We start from the raw sequence: 18,046 nt of genomic DNA, 5'->3' as shown, positions 1-18,046 counted from the left end.
CATGGCTTCCCTCACAGAAGCAAACCACGGAGGACAGGGTCCTGTAAACACAAATAAGTGTTCCTGGTGAGCCCCCCAGAGTCTCAGGGACCTGGACGGGCAGAGGAGACGCTTGGCATTCTCTATAGACAGCGCTGTCCAACTGCTTAGAGCAGCAGGTCTGGGGGAGAACAACCAGATCACCCCAATCCCCAGAGCAATGGTGATGGTTACAATCTTTGATTGGTCATTGCTGCCGGTGCTGCTTGTTAGAAGTCCCCACTGTGGCCCAACCCTGTTGACTGGAGGGCTTCTAGTAGTGGATCAGCATCTACTGATGTGACTCATAGTTAGTGCTGTTAGAACACTTTCTTAAAGCTCTCCAATCACATTTATGGACATTTCAGAGGATTTAAAAAACAAAATATCTTGTTATTCATTTAACACATTTATTTAGGGACTGCCTTGTACCAGGTACTGTGCAGTGCTCTAGGGACATGGTGGTAATCTAAAACTTACTTGATGTCTACTGTCACAGCCTACAGTCTAGTGGAGGAAATAGACAAAAAGCAAATAAATATATAAAATAATTGCCAATTGTAGTGATGATGAGAAGGAAACAAAATGAGCAGAGCTAGAGATTTGCACAAGGCTTGATATAGCTTGAAGGCATTTTGTAAATGATCTTATGGGTTAGAATTTTATTCCTGATGATTTCCACAGTTAAATGCAAATAATTTTCATTCTTTTTGTCTCTTAGGTGCACTTTACAGGTCCCCGATGAACCAAGGGAACCCTCCACCATATCCGGGCCCTGGTCCAACGGCCCCATACCCACCTTATCCACCACAACCAATGGGTCCAGGACCTATGGGGGGACCCTACCCACCTCCTCAAGGGTACCCCTACCAAGGATACCCACAGTACGGCTGGCAGGGTGGACCTCAGGAGCCTCCTAAAACCACAGGTGTGTGTCTCTCAATATGTGGGTGTATAGTCCTGTGTCACCAAAGGAAATGTTTGCATGTTTTCTTTGGCAGAGAAGAAACTCTTTCCAGCCTTTGCAACTTGTGCTTGATGTCCCCAAAGCTTGATGATGGCTTAGGGTGGATTCTCACTCCTGAAAAGAGGCCCAAGTCAGCTCTGCCTACTACATTCACACTTCTTGTCCCCTCTGGGGCCAATGACTTCCTGGCCAACGTGTTTTCTGAGGACCACCCTTTAGAGCACTTGAGGGTAGGGAGGGAATTAGCAGTTGGGTCTTTGCTCTGCAGCAAGCTTTATATTTTAAGTTTAGTAATTAGCCTCTTGAGTTTATTTTATCTGTCAGCTTGTTGACCCTCAAGTCATCCTCTTGCCCCTGCTACTAGGTTTTTTTTTTTTCTTACTAAATGTTTTCATAATTCTATTTAACCTTCCAGTTGAGTTTTCAGGAGGCTCTTGAGTCCTTCTTGTGTGCTATAAAACAGTGTTACTCAAAGTTCAGTCTGTAGACAAATGCCAGTCAATGAACAGTGAACAGTTATGGACTGTATCATATATACAGAAAGTGAGAGTAAACATTCAGAAACTTTTAGAGCAGTTTGGTGTTGCTGTGACATCCAAGCATGTAATCTTGCATTTTACAGAAAGTATCAGTCTATGAAGGATTGAAAATAAAACATCTTGAGGAGCACTGTGCTAGATGTCTTGGTCACTGTTTTATAGCCCTTTGGTTGTCAGAATCTTAATAGCCCTCTCAGCTTTTTTTTTTGAGATGGACTCTTGCTCTGTTGCCCAGGCTAGAGTGCAGTGGTGCGATCTTGGCTCACTGCAAGCTCCACCTCCCGAGTTCACACCATTCTCCTGCCTCAGCCTCCCGAGTAACTGGGACTACAGGCACCTGCCACCACGCCTGGCTAATTTTGTGTATTTTTAGTAGAGACGGGGTTTCTCTGTGTTAGCCAGGATGGTCTCAATCTCCTGACATCATGATCCGCCTGCTTCGGCCTCCCAAAGTGTTGGGATTACAGGCGTGAGCCACTGTGCCCAGCCCCTTTCAGCTTTTTAAGATAACTGATTTTTTTTTTTTTTTGAGACGGAGTCTTGCTCTGTCACCAGGCTGGAGTGCAGTGGCACGATCTCCGCTCACTGCAACCTCCGCCTCCTGGGTTCAAGTGATTCTCCTACCTCAGCCTCCCAAGTAGCTGGGACTACAGGCATTCACCACCACGCCCAGCTAATTTTGTATTTTTAGTAGAGATGGGGTTTCACTATGTTGGCCAGGATGGTCTCGATCTCTTGACCTCATCATCCACCCCTCTTGGCCTCCCAAAGTGCTGGGATTACAGGCATGAGCCACCGTGCCTGATCAAGATAGCTGATTCTTAAAAAGTGCTTATTATGGCCAGGAATGGTGGCTCATGCCTGTAATCCCAGTACTTTGGGAGGCCAAGGCGGGCAGATCACCTGAGGTCAGTTCAAGACCAGCCTGGCCAACATAGTGAAACCTTGTCTCTACTAAAAATACAAAAACTAGCCAGGCATGGTGGTACGCATCTGTAGTCCCAGCTACTCAGGAGGCTGAGGCAGGAGAATGGCTTGAACCTGGGAGGCAGAGGTTGCTGTGAGCCGAGGTTACACCATCCACTCTAGCCTGGTGACAGAGTGAGACTCCATCTCAAAAAAAAAAAAGTGCTTATTGTGTGTCACATGGTCTCCTAAGTGCTTTATATACATTAACATTTAATCCTTGCAACAACCCTATGAAGTTATTCCCATTTTATAGTGATGTAATAGAGGTACAAAGTTAGAGTAATGACTTGCCCAAGGTCACCTAGCTAGAAGGGGCACTTTCCAGATTAGAATACTGATAGCTTGGCCTCAAAATCTGTACTTATAATTTATTGTTGTACTGTTGTTCCTCTCCTGCATTTTCTGAGCTGACTCACATTCATCTGAATTTAGTGCCTTATGCCTCCTCTGAGAGATTTTCCTGTCATTTAATTCTTTACTAATCAAAAGTAATAACAGAATTGCTGGTTAGTTTTATTCTAGGACTTGATGATTCTCTAGAATAAGAATTTTACATTCATGGAAAAGATTATGCTTTTATAGTGGCAAAGCTTATACTCTGTTAAGATTGAATAGAATATTTGAATACCTTTAAATAATTTAATTTATCTGGAAGGAAACTTTTGCAATCCAAAATTGTGTTCTGTTGTGACAGTTTTTATAATGCATGCTCGGAAGAGGGCAGGAAGTATAACCAGTGTAATCAGAGTAGTTGGTATTCAGGCCTGTGACATCAGAGAAACATTTTCGGAAAATAAACCTCAGCTTCTGCGTTTTCTGCTTCAAAATAAGGTAACCCTGTGATGAATAAAAGAAAGCATAAAAGACAACATAGGGTATGATTTCATTTATGTGAAATTCAAAAACAGACAAAAAGTATGTATGACGCCAGAGATCAAAATAATGGTTACTCCTGGCTGTGGAGTTGGGAAACTAGGGTGGGACTGGTTATTCATTGGGATGGGAACAAAGAAACTTTCTGGGGTGTTAGGAATACTCTGTATCTTAATCTTGATGTAAACATTCTTCAAGATAGATAGTTATGACTTGTGTACTTTGCTATACATTATATGTCAGCAGAGAAATATAGCCCAGCATTTGAGTTATCTGGTAGACTCAGCCCAATGCCTGCCTGGTGTTAGTTCATTCAACTATAGCCCTCATGGTCTTCTTGTCCATTTCTAGGCCAATATTGTTTATACTGACTCTCTAACTAGCATTTGATGAGTTTAAAACTTTATTGAGTTTGTTTAGAATAAGTACTTCCTAGGTTCAGTGGACTTTGTCCACTGTTCATGCAGAAAATACAGATTTGGTTATCTTTCTTACCTTTCATATAATTTAAGTATTGATGTCAGCTTTTTTGATGAAAAATAATTTCTTAATTCTTTTTAGGGTTAAAAGCCTCTTTAGTTCAGTGTTACCAATCATGATTGGTTTCACAAATGCAGTTGAAAGCTGTTTAATATCCTTCCCTACGGATATACCCAGGAATTTATTTCTCTGTCATTAGCTTGTGAATTGTTAACTGCCTAGATCCTTTCTGCACCAAAACATAGCAGGTAGTGCTAAATGGTCAAATTTTGTCACCTGGGGTCCATGTTCTGTGAATGGGACTCTTGGAAGGATGTAGCCTCACTGAGAGATGAACCCTTTAGGGACCCATTTCATTCCTTGCTCTGGTATTGCTTGTGGGATTCCCAGTCAGAATTATGTGTTCTCATGCTGTGTATGTGAGGTCTATATGGAAATTTAAGCTTTTTCTTTCCAGTTGAATGATTTTAGATTTACTATTGTAGATACTTTCTCTGTCCACTCAAGTTCAAGTGTGTAGCATATTATGTTAATAGATACATAGGTAGAAATGGTTTATTTTTCAAAGGAAGGAGGATCTCCTTTATCCTTAATTGGTGTCTGATAATTAGTTAGGGCTTAATAAAGGTGTGATGAATGGATGAGCAGGGTCGGGTAAATGGCTAACCTAAGCAGAACCTTCCTTGGTCATCTGTTTATGATTCAAAATTCATGTGTCAGAGATTGTAGCAAGAAAACCCACCTTTTGTTTTTTTAAGAAGCCAATCTTTTGGAAGCCATGTGATTGGAAGCAGCAAGTGCTTGTGGGAATAAGGCCTCCCAGAAGAGCATACCTGCAGATTATGTCAAGGATCTCCTGGGTGGTTTTTAAGAATAACAACTAGTATTTGTTGAGCACCATGCTGGTGTTAGCTTTATGTAATCTTCACAACAACCCCATAGTATCAGTCTCATGTTATAGAAGTGGAATCTGAGACTCAGAAAGGTTGTGTTTCAGTTATCTGTTGCATGACATATCACCCCCGACTCACTGGCTTAAAACAACGATTTATTATTTCTCATGATTCTCTGAGTTGGCTGGGAGGCTCGTCTTGCTTCGTGTGATCTTTCGTGGGGTCACTCATGTTACTTAATTCAGCTGTCAGCCTGGCTGGGTGTAAGCTATCCAAGATGACCTCACTCACATGACTAGGGTCTTGGTTTGCCTCCACGAGGCCTCTCTCTGCACATAGTCTGTCATCATTGGGTGGTCTAGCTTAAGTTGCTTTACATGACAGCTAGCTTCCAACAGAGTGAAAGTGGAAGCTGCCAGGATTTTGGGCTAGGCCCAGAACTGGCATAGCATCACTTATCCCTTATTCTAGTGTTCAAAATGAGTCTCAAGGCCAGCTACTTTCAACAGGAGGGGGAACAGATATCACCTCCCTCCTCCCCCTCTTTTTTTGGTATATTTGAGATATAATTCATGTACCATACAATTTACCCATTTAAAGTTGTACAATCCAATGGTTTTAGGTATATCAACAGAATTTTTCAACCATCATCACTATCATAATTCCAGAACATTTTCTTTTATTATTATTATTATACTTTAAGTTCTAGGATACATGTGCAGAACGTGCAGTTTTGTTACATAGGTATACATGTGCCATGGTGGTTTGCTGCACCTGTCATCTACATTAGGTATTTCTCCTAATGCTATCCCTCCCCTAGCCCTCCATCCCCCGACAGGCCCCAGTGTGTGATGTTCCCCTCCCTGTGTCCATGTGTTCTCATTGTTCAGCTCCCACTTATGAGTAAGAACATGTGGTGGTTGGTTTTCTGTTCCTATGTTAGTTTGTTGAGAATGATAGTTTCCAGCTTCATCCATGCCCCTACAAAGGACACAGGAACTCATCCTTTTTTATGGCTGCATAGTATTCCATTGTGTATATGTGCCACATTTTCTTTATCCAGTCTATCATTGATGGGCATTTGGGTTGGTTCCAAGTTTTTGCTATTGTTAATAGTGCTGCAGTAAACATACCTGTGCATGTGTCTTTATAGTAGAATGATTTATAATCCTTTGGGTATATACCCAGTAATGGATTGCTGGGTCAAATGGTATTTCTGGTTCCAGATCCTTGAGGAATCGCCACGCTGTCTTCCACAATGGTTAAACTAATTTACACTCCCACCAGCAGTGTAAAAGCGTTCCTATTTCTCCACATCCTCTCCAGCATCTGTTTTTTCCTGACTTTTTATTGTTTTTGTTTTGTTTTGTGTTTTTTGAGACAGAGTCTCGCTCTGTCGCCCAGGCTGGAGTTCAGTGGCACGATCTTGACTCACTGCAACCTCCACCTCCTGGGTTCAAGCGATTCTCCTGCTTCAGCCCCCTGAGTAGCTGGAATTACAGGTATGTGCCACCATGCCTCCCAAAGTGCTAGGATTTCATGCGTGAGCCACAGTGCCCAGCCGTTTCCTGACTTTTTAATGATCACCGTTCTAACTGACGTGAGATGGTATCTCATTGTGGTTTTGATCTGCATTTATCTAATGACCAATGATGATGAGCTTTTTTTCATATGTTTGGTGGCCACATAAATGTCTTCTTTTGAGAAGTGTCTATTCATATTCTTTACCCACTTTTTGATGGGGTTGTTTTTTCCTCGTAAATTTGTCTAAGTTCCTTGTAGATTCTGGATATTAGCCCTTTGTCAGATGGATAGATTGCAAAAATTTTCTCCCATTCTGTAGTTTGCCTGTTCACTCTGATGATCGTTTCTTTTGCTATGCAGGAGCTCTTTAGTTTAATTAGATCCCATTTGTCAATGTTGGCTTTTGTTGCCATTGCTTTTGGTGTTTTAGCCATGAAGTCTTTGCCTATGCCTATGTCTTGAATGGTATTGCCTAGGTTTTCTTCTAGGGTTTTTATGGTTTTAGGTCTTGCATTTAAGTCTTTAATCCATCTTGAGTTAATTTTTGTATAAGGTATAAGGAAGGGGTCCAGTTTCAGTTTTCTGCGCATGGCTAGCTAGTTTTCCCAGTTTTTAAATAGAGAATCCTTTCCCCATTGCTTGTTTTTGTCAGGTTTGTCAAAGATCAGATGGTTATAGATGTGTGGTGTTATTTCTGAGGCCTCTGTTCTGTTCCATTGGTCTATATACAGAACATTTTCATCACCCCAAAAAGAAACCCTTTAGCAATCTCTTCCCATTTCCTTCCACTCTTCCCCACGTGGTTTTTTTTTTTTTTTTTTTGAGACAGAGTCTCGCTCTATTGCCCAGGCCGGAGTGCAGTGGTGTGATCTCGGCTCACTGCAGGCTCCGCCTCCTGGGGCCATTCTCCTGCCTCAGCTTCCCGAGTAGCTGGGACTACAGACGCCCGCCATCATGCTCAGCTAATTTTTTGTATTTTTAGTGGAGACGAGGTTTCGCCGTGTTAGCCAGGATGGTCTCGATCTCCTGACCTTGTGATCCGCCCACCTCAGCCTCTCAGAGTGCTGGGATTACAGGTGTGAGCCACCATGCCCGGCCTCTTCCCCACCATTAATCTACTCTGTCTTCATAGATTTGTCTGCTCTGGACATTTTATATAAATGCAACCATACAATATTTGGTCTTTTGTTACTGGCTTCTTTCAGTTAGCTTGATATTTCCAGGGTTCATCTATGTTGTAGCATGTATCAATACTTCATTCCTTCCTATTGCCAAATAATATTCCATTGTGGATATACCACATTTTAGTTACCCTTTCATTGGTTGATGGGCATTTAGGTTGTTCCTACTTTTTGGCTATTAGGAATAATGAATAATGGCTGTTATAAACATTTGTGTAAAATAGACTCCATCTTGGAGGAATGGCATGTGAATACAGGGTGAGAGGAATTGGTGACCATCTGTGCAAACAGTCCACCACATTCTGCCCTTTACTCCCAACAATTCACATCTCCCTCATAAGCAAAATATATACACCCCCTTCCACCACCACTAGATGTCTCATCCAATAATTACATCAGCTTAAAATCCAGGATATTATCATCTAAGTAGTCTATATGTAGGTAAGGCCTCTAAACTGCCATGCTGGTCCATATACCCTAACTTTGTTCATGCTGCTTCCTTTACTTCCCACCTCTTATCCCCACTATGCCACAACCTACCCTACACATCTCTGGAGATCAAAAGAAAATATCTTTTCTTCCTTGAAGCTTTTCCTTACCTATACTGTACCTCCAGTAGAATTTACCACTCCTATTTGCTTCAACTGCACCCTATACAGACTTCTTTCAGAGCCCTTCTTCTTGCTCCAGATTAAATAGTGTCTACCTTATGTACAGTCCATTTTAGCTTTTTTATGTCTGAATTCAATCAACCTTAGTGTTTAGGCTTTCACCATTTGTTTTGGTCAACACTCTTAAGGCTACAAGTGATAGAATCTTAGCCTTTGATACTAACCAGCAACAGAGGTTCACCAGACATCTGAGTAAAGAAAGGCTCCAAGATGAAAGATGGTGATCCAAACAGAAAAAAAGGGATTCTAAGGGAACAAACATTGCAGGGAGAAGAAAACCCTCCTACCAGAAAGTGGGGGAATCCTTTAATAATCTTTTTTTTGTGGGGGCATGGAGTCTTGCTCTGTTACCCAGGCTGGAGTGCAGTGGCGCAATCTCGGGTCCCTACAATCTCCGCCTCCCAGGTTCAAGTGATTCTCCTGCCTCAGCCTCCCAAGTAGCTGGCATTACAGACGTGTGCCACAATGCCCAGCTAATTTTTGTATATTTAGTAGAGACGAGATTTCACTGTATTGGCCAGACTGGTCTCAAACTCCTGTCCTCAGGTGATTCACCTGCCTCAGCCTCCTAAATTGCTGGGATTACAAGCATGAGCCACCGTGCCTGGCTCGCTAATATTCTTAAGATATACTGAAGATAAATCTTATTGAAATAAAAGCAGTGGTGCTGTATAAAATGAACTCTGGAAACAAAAGCACTTAGCCAAGAAGAATGTGAAACTGATCTCACCCTAAGGATTAGATCCAAAAGGTCCATTTGGCAGCCAGATCTTGCCAGAGCAGAATTTAAGGCATTTGCCATAGGTGGAAGGTTGATGTATGTTTTGGTTATCTATTGTTACATCACAAACCACCCCCAATCTTAGAGGTTCCGTAATTTGGACAGGGCTTGAGAGGAAAGATTGATTCATCTCTGCTCCTTGTTGGCATCTACTGAGGCTGGAACATAGATAACGATAAGCAGTTTGCTGGGTTGGGTTTGTACACTTTCTACCATCCCATATGATCCATAAACTTTCTTCTTGGCTTTGTATTATGTCCAAAAGGGTACTCTTGGGTTGACTTACACTTGCAATACAGAGAAAGAAGCCATTTGGTTTGGCCAGTGCTTCAGATGGGAGAGAGGGGTGGGAGCATGATGGCCAACTGCTGGGAGGGGTCAGGAGGTACCTGACATGCTAGTATTTCTGTGTGCGTTCCAAACTAGTGTTGGGTTTCTCCACTTTTACTGGCTTTGTTTGATCTGATTGTCCTTGAAGATTTGATTAACTTCAACCCTATTCTGTCAACTGTTTTAGTTCCAATGGAACCTTGTACTTCTGGTTCATTTTAACAAGAAATTATCTCAAATCCAAAAAGAAAAAAAAAAATCATGTCTGGTATTTCAGCTGACATGACTGAAACAGCTTGGGGTTGGTTGTCTCTGTCCCTCTGCATGGTCTGTCAGTGCTGCTATCACAGCATGAGAGTTTCAGAGTAGGTGGGTTTTTTCCATGTTACAATGTAAGAATGGAATCTGCCAGGCCTTCCTGCACATGTACCTCTGAACATAAAATAAAAGCCTTAAAAAAGAAATGAAACAAAAAACTTTTAATTTAGCTTCTAATTTTGAAACAATTTCAGACTTAGAAAAACATTGCAAAGATAATACAAATGGTTCTGTATACCTTTCATCCCAATTTCCCCAAACCTTACATAGCCATAATACAATGATCCATCAGGCTTTTTCACCCCCTTGGCTCAGAAGTCACACAATGTCACATCCGTCACACTCTTGGTCAAAGCAACATGAAGTCTATCTAGCCTAGATTCAAGAGGAGGAAAATAGACTTCATTCCTTGTTGGGAGAGTGGTAGGTCACATTGCAAAAAGGCGTATGGAATGAGAGATCTTTGGAAACATTACCACAAGTTTCAGTGGTGACAGGTGAATTCCTGTTCACTGAAACATTCTAAATGACAGAACTATTTCTAGATTCTAATAAATATGCCATAGTATCATAACTGTTTAAAATGAAACATTAAACACTATCACTAGTCTTATATCGGAATATAGGTGATCTGTCATTTTAAGGATACTCCGGTGAATTGGTTAGAAAGTCGTGGAAGAAGGGTTTTTTTAAATTTCATCACGAAATTAAAATGACTTCTACCTCGAATCATCAGAAGTGGCAGAGTCCTCACATGATCATCTGGATTAATTATTACCCTCTGACCTTATAGCAAACATCATTAGGCAGTTACAGCTCCTTTCACTAAGCGTGCAAATGGCTTCAGCATACCCCAGCATTCTAGACAGGAACCATGAATAGATTTGAATTGTTAGGTGTAAGAAGAACCCATTTACCATTCCTTGCTAGGTTAACCCCCTCTTTTTAGAGACATTTAAACTGAAGCCCAGAGAGTGACTTTCCAGAGTCAGTGAGTTTTAACTAGAATATAAGTTTCCTGCCAGGCGCAGTGACTCATGCCTGTAGTCCCAGCACTTTTGGAGGCTGAGATAGGAGGATCACTTGAGGCCGGGAGTTTGATACCAGCCTAGCCACTGTACTTAGCACATCTCTACAAAAAATAAAATAAAATTATCCAGATGTGGTAGTGTCTGCCTGTAGTCCTAGCTACTCAGGAGGCTGAGGCAGGAGGATCACCTGAGTTCAGGAGTTCGAGGCTACAGTGAACTAGGATTGAGCCACTGCACACCAGCTTGGGTGACAGAGCAAGACCCTGTCTCTCAACAACAACAAAATGTCTCCTGATCCCAGGCTAAGTGCATTTCTTCATTATGCCCTGCTGCTGTGATCCAGCACAGATTCCGCAGAAATTCTCAAACACCACCAAAGGAAAATATTTTCAGCCTTTTCCCTTCCTTATCTGCACCCCCCCACCCCTAAAACATACAAAAACAAAACAAAAAACCACCTGAAAGTTATAGTAGAACACCAGTGTCCTGGTAGACAGAGGTAAAGTGGAGTGCAATAAAGCTGGATTCAAATCTCATTAACACTAGGACCTGAGCAAATTATTTTACCTCCCTGATCTTTGAGTGTGCCCTGCCTGCCCTTGTATGCTTCTCAAAGACAAGAGTTTTTTTCTTCTTTCACCTCTGCTTCCACTGCACCTTCAACAGTGCTGAGCACGTGTGTGTGTGCGAGTATGTGTGTGTGCTCAGTAAATATGTGTTAGATGAATGCAGATATTACCATTTCAAAGGGTGATTGTGAGTTCATGTTCAGTGTCTGGTCCCCTTGTCACTTTCCCTTGGAGACCCTTCCCTTGCTATTTAATTCCTATGAGTCCAGATATTGGGGTTTCATATATGTTCTTCTTGGGTAGGACTGTGATATCTGGCAACATACTGATTTAAAATGAAATAAGTTCTACTTCAGCACAGTCCATTGGGTTGCCCCCATGGAGCTCAAAAGCCTCATGGGCCTTTGAACCAGATTTCTAAGCCTGTATGTTGGGAACTACCCAGTGACCCTGGTTCTTTGTGATTTGAAGACGTGAAAAGGGAGTGCATCTTCAGGGGTACCCTTTTGGGCCCACCGGGCCATTGGCCAGTCAGCAGAATGTTGAGAGGCCTCATATTCCACAGTCAGAGATTGTGGGGGAGGTGATATAATGGCATATTTCTCCTGCACACTCTTCTTGGTGTCTCATGCTGCTTTCATTAGTCAGTGTGAGAAAAGAAGAAGGAAATTTAACGGTCTGGCATCTCTGGCTAATTGGCTTTAAGTATGGAATTACTGCCTGGCTTGTTTGAGCCTTTTATACTTTCTTTCATCAGAAACTCCAATCAGGCATTTTCGTTGCCCTGGAAAGCGTTTCCAGCATAAACCAGTCCAGTGCCTTCTTTCTTTGCCAGGTATAAGATGACAGAATGTCCCAACAAGGACACAGCTTAGTGCCACCAAAAGCCACATTGGCTTAGGAATCTTGGTAGAGTTTTTCCAGTTCCCTGAGCTTCTGCTTTCTTTTCTGTGGAACTGGGATTACAGGATTGTGATAAAGAATAAATAAAGTAATGCATCTCTACAGTTTATGGCACCTTGATGAGCAGTGAGGAAGTTAGTACCCTCCCCTGGCCCACACAAATTTTCTGAATTTTTGCTTATGGATAGATAGCGGTGGGGAAGACAAAGCTCTCTTGAAAGCAGGGAAAGCCAGTTGCTGAGGGTCACTTCTGATCTATCCCCACTGGCCTGAGGAGACTGGGACAGCTCCAAAGTTATTTCTTATCTGCAATCATGGCCATATAATTGGTCCCCTCCTCCTGCTCATGCCCTCTGCTGTCTTATTCTCAGACCCCCAATAGCTTTCCATTTCACTGGAGTGAAAGCTAGAATCCTCGCAGCAACTAGCCAGTCCCTTTGTGAGCGGGCTGCTGCCACCTCTGTGACCCCTGCCACTTTGCCCCTGTGCCCTCTGCTCCACCTTCCCTCCCTTCCTCACCAGACACATTCCAACTCTAGTGCGTTTGCGCTTGCCATGCCCTTCCCTCAGACATCCACAGCTTACAGTCTCACTTTCTTTTGAGTCTTGTTCAGCTGCCACCTAGTCAGAAAGGCCTTCCAGTCACCTCCCCCTATCCCACCCCATATAATTGTAGCCCCCCCTCTGGCACTCTCTGTCCCTGTTCTTCTGCTTGTTTTCCTTGCCTGACATAGTGTGTGTACTTGTTCATTGACTGCCTTTCTCTTCCCACTGGAGTATAAGCTCCTTGAAGGCAGGGATTTTTGAATGTTGTATTCACTACTGAATTTTAAATATTTCTTGAATAGTTGAATGTCCCCCTCTCCCAGTCTCCTCGGGCTACACAGGGTATCCTGTGGGGCATTTCTCCTGGCCTTACCTTGGGTTCCTTTTCCTCCTCCTCTCATCTGTACGGAATCCTGGGAGTAGCCCCATTGAGCTGCTGCTTCCTGAGTTGCTGACATGTGTCATGCCTTGTGCTGAGCAGTGTTGTTTGTTTGTTTGTTTGTTTGTTTGTTTGTTTTTTGAGACAGGATCTTGCTCTGTCACCCAGGCTGGAGTATAGTGGCATAAACAAGGTTCACTGCAGCCTTGACTTTCTGGGCTCAAGCAATTCTCCCATCTCAGCCTCCCAAGTAGCTGGGACCACAGGCATGTGCCATTGTACCTAGCTAATTAAAAACAATTTTTTTTTAGAGACGGGGTCTCACCAAACACTGCTGTGGTTGGTCTTGAGCTCCTGGACTCAAGTGATCTGCCTGTCTCAGACTCCCCAAGTGCTGGAATTACAGGCGTGTGCCACCACGCCTGTCTCAGTTTATCTTCTAAACTGAGGATAATCCTCCTAACTTTCCCCCTTTCTTTCACATCTCTGAGCCCATATCCTGGGACATTCATTTGAATCTTCCAATGCCCAAATGGTGTTTTCATGGAATGCCTTGGAAAAGTTTCACATAGACAGGGCCAGCATCTTTTAAGACTTTAGCTGGGTCTGTCAGAGGCTTGAGAAGCTTGTAGTTTCTGACCCAGCAACTGGGTCTGGGCACATATATACCTTTTGCTATGAGAAGAGAGAGAGAGAACTCTTGTGGCCACAGAACCGTCTTCTCTGGCCCCTTGACTAGAAGACAGGCTGCTTATGGGGTCCTCCTGAAATTGCTGGCTCTTGAAAAGAGCTCAGACATCAGCTATCTCGAGGACTTCCCTTTCCCCTACCCTAGAGAGGGCACTGGACTTACAACTTGCTGATCCTCAGTTTGGAGGGAAACTACCCCTCCTTACTTATTGCAGTGTTCTGTTGGCCTACATTTGGCATGGACGATTTGCCACTGTACTAGGCTTTCCTGTGACAGGCCAAAGGTTTCAGATTACCTGAGGGTAAAGAGGTCCCAGTGGGAGTAATTGCCTCACCTGACCCTTGGATGTGCCAAAGTAGGAACTTAATGTACAACTCAAAGATTTAAGTATTTTTTTCTCCCCACTTAATGATTTTCTGTTTTTCTTAAAGACCAGCATTCCAAAAAACTTAGGGGCCTTTCATAGTCTGGCCAGTTTCTCAGCATCATCAGGCTCCCTCCTCCCACATGGCTTTTGCAAATGCCACTTCCTCTGTATGGCTTGGGAAATTCTTTGCTCCTCTCTTGGCTTAATATAGGTAACCCCTATTAATCATTCACATCTGAGTGGTACTCCTCACCTGCCAGTCTGGATCAGATTTCTGTCCTTCATAGTACTATCTTGATTTGTAATTTTATAGTTTTGACTCTAGTTAAAGAATTAAGGTCTTCTCCAGGCAATAATAAATGCTGGAGAGGATGTAGAGAAAAGGAAACCCTTGTACACTGTTGGTGGGAATGCAAATTAGTAAACTAGGAAACAGTTTAGAGGTTCCTCAAAAAACTAAAAATAGAGGTACTCTATGATCCAGCAATCCCACTGCTGAGTATTTACCCAAAAGGAAGGAAATCACTATATCAAAGAGGTATCTGCACTCCCATGTTTGTTGCAGCTTTGTTCACAATAGCTAAAATCTGGAAACAGCCTACATCCCCATTAGCAGATGACTGGATTATTAAAAAATGTGGTACTTATTCACAGTGGAGTACTATTCAGTCATAAAAAAGAATGAGATCATTTGCAACAACATGGATGAAACTGGAGGTCATTATGCTAAGTGAAATAAGCCAGGCACAAAGACAAACATTGCATGTTCTCACTTATTTGTGGGATCTAAAAATCAGAACAATTGAACTCATGGAGATAGAGAGTAGGATGGTAACCAGAGGCTGGCAAGGGTAGAAGCAGGAGGAGGGAATGGTTAATGGACACAAAAGAATAGAAAGAATGAATGAGTCTGGTATTTGCTAGCACAACAGAGTGACTACAGTCAATAATAATTTTATTGTACATTTAAAAATAACTAAAAGAGTGTAATTTGCTTGTAAGACAAAGGATAAATATTTGCAGGAATGGATACCCCATTCTCTATGATGTGATTATTATCCATTACATGCCTGTATCAAAGCATCTCCTGTACTCCATGAATATATACACCTACTATGTACCCACAAAAATTAAAATAAATATTTTTAAAGAATTAAGGTCTTCATGGCCGGGTGTGGTGGCTCACGCCTGTAATCCCAGCACTTTGGGAGGCCGAGGTGGGTGGATCACAAGGTCAGGAGATCGAGACTATCCTGGCTAACACGGTAAAACCCTGTCTCTACTAAAAATACAAAAAATTAGCCAGGCGTGGTGGCGGGCACCTGTAGTCCCAGCTACTTGGGAGGAGAATGATGTGAACCCAGGAGGTGGAGGTTGCAGTGAGCCGAGATCATGCCACTGCACTCCAGCCTGGGTGACAGAGCGAGATTCTATCTCAAAAAAAAAGAAAAAGAATTATGGTCTTCTCTACTGTCTGAAAGGTCCATGATAGGAAACCTTGTCTAATTTAACCATTTGCCAGTAACTACTTGTCACGTGATTCAAGATGAAGAAGAGTTTAAAGATATGCAAGAGAGAGGACAGAGGGGCACTGGAATAAGCTTTTTTGAGTGGTTAAACTCTGGGCTTGATTTTGCAGAAAAGACTGCTCATACGTACTTTTTTTTTTTTTTTTTTTTTGAGTTGGAGTCTTGCTCTGTCGCCCAGGCTAGAATGCAGTGGTATGATCTCGGCTTACTGCAACCTCCGCCTCCCAAGTTCAAGTGATTCTCCTGCCTCAGCCTCCCGAATAGCTGGGACTACAGGTGCCTACCACCATGCCCAGCTAATTTTCGTATTTGTAGTAAAGGCAGGGTTTCACCATATTGACCAGACTGGTCTCGAATTCCTGACCTTGTAATCCACCCGCCTCGGCCTCCCAAAGTGCTGGGATTACAGGCGTGAGCCACCATGCCCAGTAATTTTTTGTATTTTTAGTAGAGACAGGGTTTCACCATGTTGGCCAGGCTGGTCTCAAACTCCTGACCTCAGGTGATCTGCCCACCTCAGCCTCCCAAAGTGCTGGGATTACAGGCATGAGCCACTGTGCCCAGCTGTTTGCACTTTTGTTTTCCTTTCTCACCTTACTTGTTTGTTGGGACCTGAGCAGAATATTCATTATGTAGCAGGGGGTTGGAGCACTGTTATAATATAGGCAGTCACAGGTGTCTGAATAATCGGAATGGAGAGATGTAGTTTTGGGGCATTCTTGCCTCCACTGAGTTCTGGCCTTCACTCTTTTTCTGGTCCTTAAACATAGTAATAATGCTCATAGAATTTTTAAATTGTAATTCACACACCTACTTTCTCAAATAATTTTCATGGTCTTATTTCCTAGTCAGTCCCTGTTTATACACACATGTCATTTGTACCTGGCTACCACTGTAATGTAGATATCATTGTATATTTTAGTCCCCCACCCCACCCACTTAAACTTTGTCATAAGCAACTTTTCTATAAGCTGAAGTTTCTCAACCTCATGCTATTGACACTTGGGCCAGATGATTTTTTGTTGTAGGGGCTGTCCTGTGTATTGTAGGATGCTCAGCAGTATCCCTAGCCTCTACCCACTAAATAACAGTAGTAGCAATCATCTCAGTTATCACAACTGAAAATGTCTCTAGACATTACCAAATGTCCCCTAGGGGCCAACATCAGCCCTCCTTTGAGAACCACTGCCATAGAGTCTTAATTTAAGAAAACTTATTTTTCTTTATTTTTATTTTTTGTTTTTTTGAGGTAGGGTCTTGCTCTGTCACCCAGCCTGGAGTGCAGTGGTGCAGTCTCGGCTCACTCCAACCTCTGCCTCCCAAGGTTCAGATAATCCCGCCTCAGCTCCCTAAGTAGCTGGGACCACAGGTATGCACCACCATGCCCAGCTAATTTTTGTATTTTTTGTAGAGACAGGGTCTTGCTGTGTTACACAGGCTGGTCTTGAGTTCCTGGGCTCAAACCATCTGCCCACCTTGGCCTCCCAAAGTGCTGGGATTACAGGCATGAGCCACTGTGCCTGGCTTTAATTAAAATTTTAAGTGAGCCATTGCTTTTGAACCCAATGAAGGAAAAAGTCTTCCTAATAAGCTTCATGAGCAGCTGAAAAATACACGACTTTTTTCTGGTGGCCCGCTGAGGGAGAAGGTTTTGGGAATTTGGAACTATAAAGAACTCTCTCCTGACTGGAGAGAGCCTCTCTGCAGTCTGGGGCTAGAGAATCTGGATGTTTGGCAACAATTTCTAGATGAAAACCATCAGAACCAGAAGAGTTTGGGGCCAGTGGTTTAAGTTTTTAAGTATTAATTATTAAATAATAAATACTAGCCAAATAATAGAACCAGTATTTGTCTAGTAGTTACTATGTGTCAAGCACTTTTGTATATTAGCTCATCTAGTCCTAAGAACAACCCTGCAGGGTAGGTCTTTTTGTCTCCATCATATAGATGAAGAAACTGAAGCATGGAAAGGCTAACTTGTTCATGGTCACAGAGCTAAGAGGTGATGGAGCTGAGATTCAAACCTAACAATCTGATTCCAGAGGCTATGTTCCTCAGCAACTACCACCATTTTCTGAGCACCTGCTGAAATCCCTGATACTGGGCTGAGAGCATCCAAGTTTTACGACAGCTCTTCAGGGTAGTGGTATCTTAAATTTTACAGCTGTGGAACCAGGGTCTTAGGCTGTAATAACATCTTGTCTATGATCCCCCAGATCTCTGACCCAGAGCCTGACATACTTCCATGTATCATGTGGCCTCCCATGCATGAGTAAAAATTGTTTTATAACCTACTCTTCCCTTTTCCCCTGGAACCTCGTACAACAAATACCTGTTAAATCCCTTCAGTGGCCAGGTGCAATGGCTCATGCCTGTAATCCCGGCACTTTGGGAGGCCAAGGTAGGTGGATCACTTGAGGTCAGGAATTCAAGACCAGCCTGGCCAACATAGTGAAACCCTGTCTCTACCAAAAATACAAAAATTAG

The 18,046-nt window shown here is 42.8% G+C and overlaps 1 protein-coding gene across 1 annotated transcript in view; it reads left to right on the top strand.

The window, feature by feature from the left end:
* CYSTM1 (cysteine-rich transmembrane module containing 1) overlaps nucleotides 1-18,046 on the top strand; it is a 53,636-nt gene that overhangs the window by 19,828 nt on the left and 15,762 nt on the right. Inside the window, exon 2 of the mRNA XM_011997214.1 lies at nucleotides 740-946. Within this exon, the coding sequence (XP_011852604.1) occupies nucleotides 760-946 (187 nt within the window). The 5' untranslated portion in view covers nucleotides 740-759. The remainder of the gene's footprint in view (nucleotides 1-739; nucleotides 947-18,046) is intronic.

Source organism: Mandrillus leucophaeus, unplaced genomic scaffold (assembly GCF_000951045.1).
Source record: "Mandrillus leucophaeus isolate KB7577 unplaced genomic scaffold, Mleu.le_1.0 Scaffold534, whole genome shotgun sequence".
Classification (NCBI taxonomy): domain Eukaryota; kingdom Metazoa; phylum Chordata; class Mammalia; order Primates; family Cercopithecidae; genus Mandrillus; species Mandrillus leucophaeus.
The sequence above is the reverse complement of the archived record's forward strand: the minus strand, read 5'-3'. Positions and strand labels throughout refer to the sequence as shown.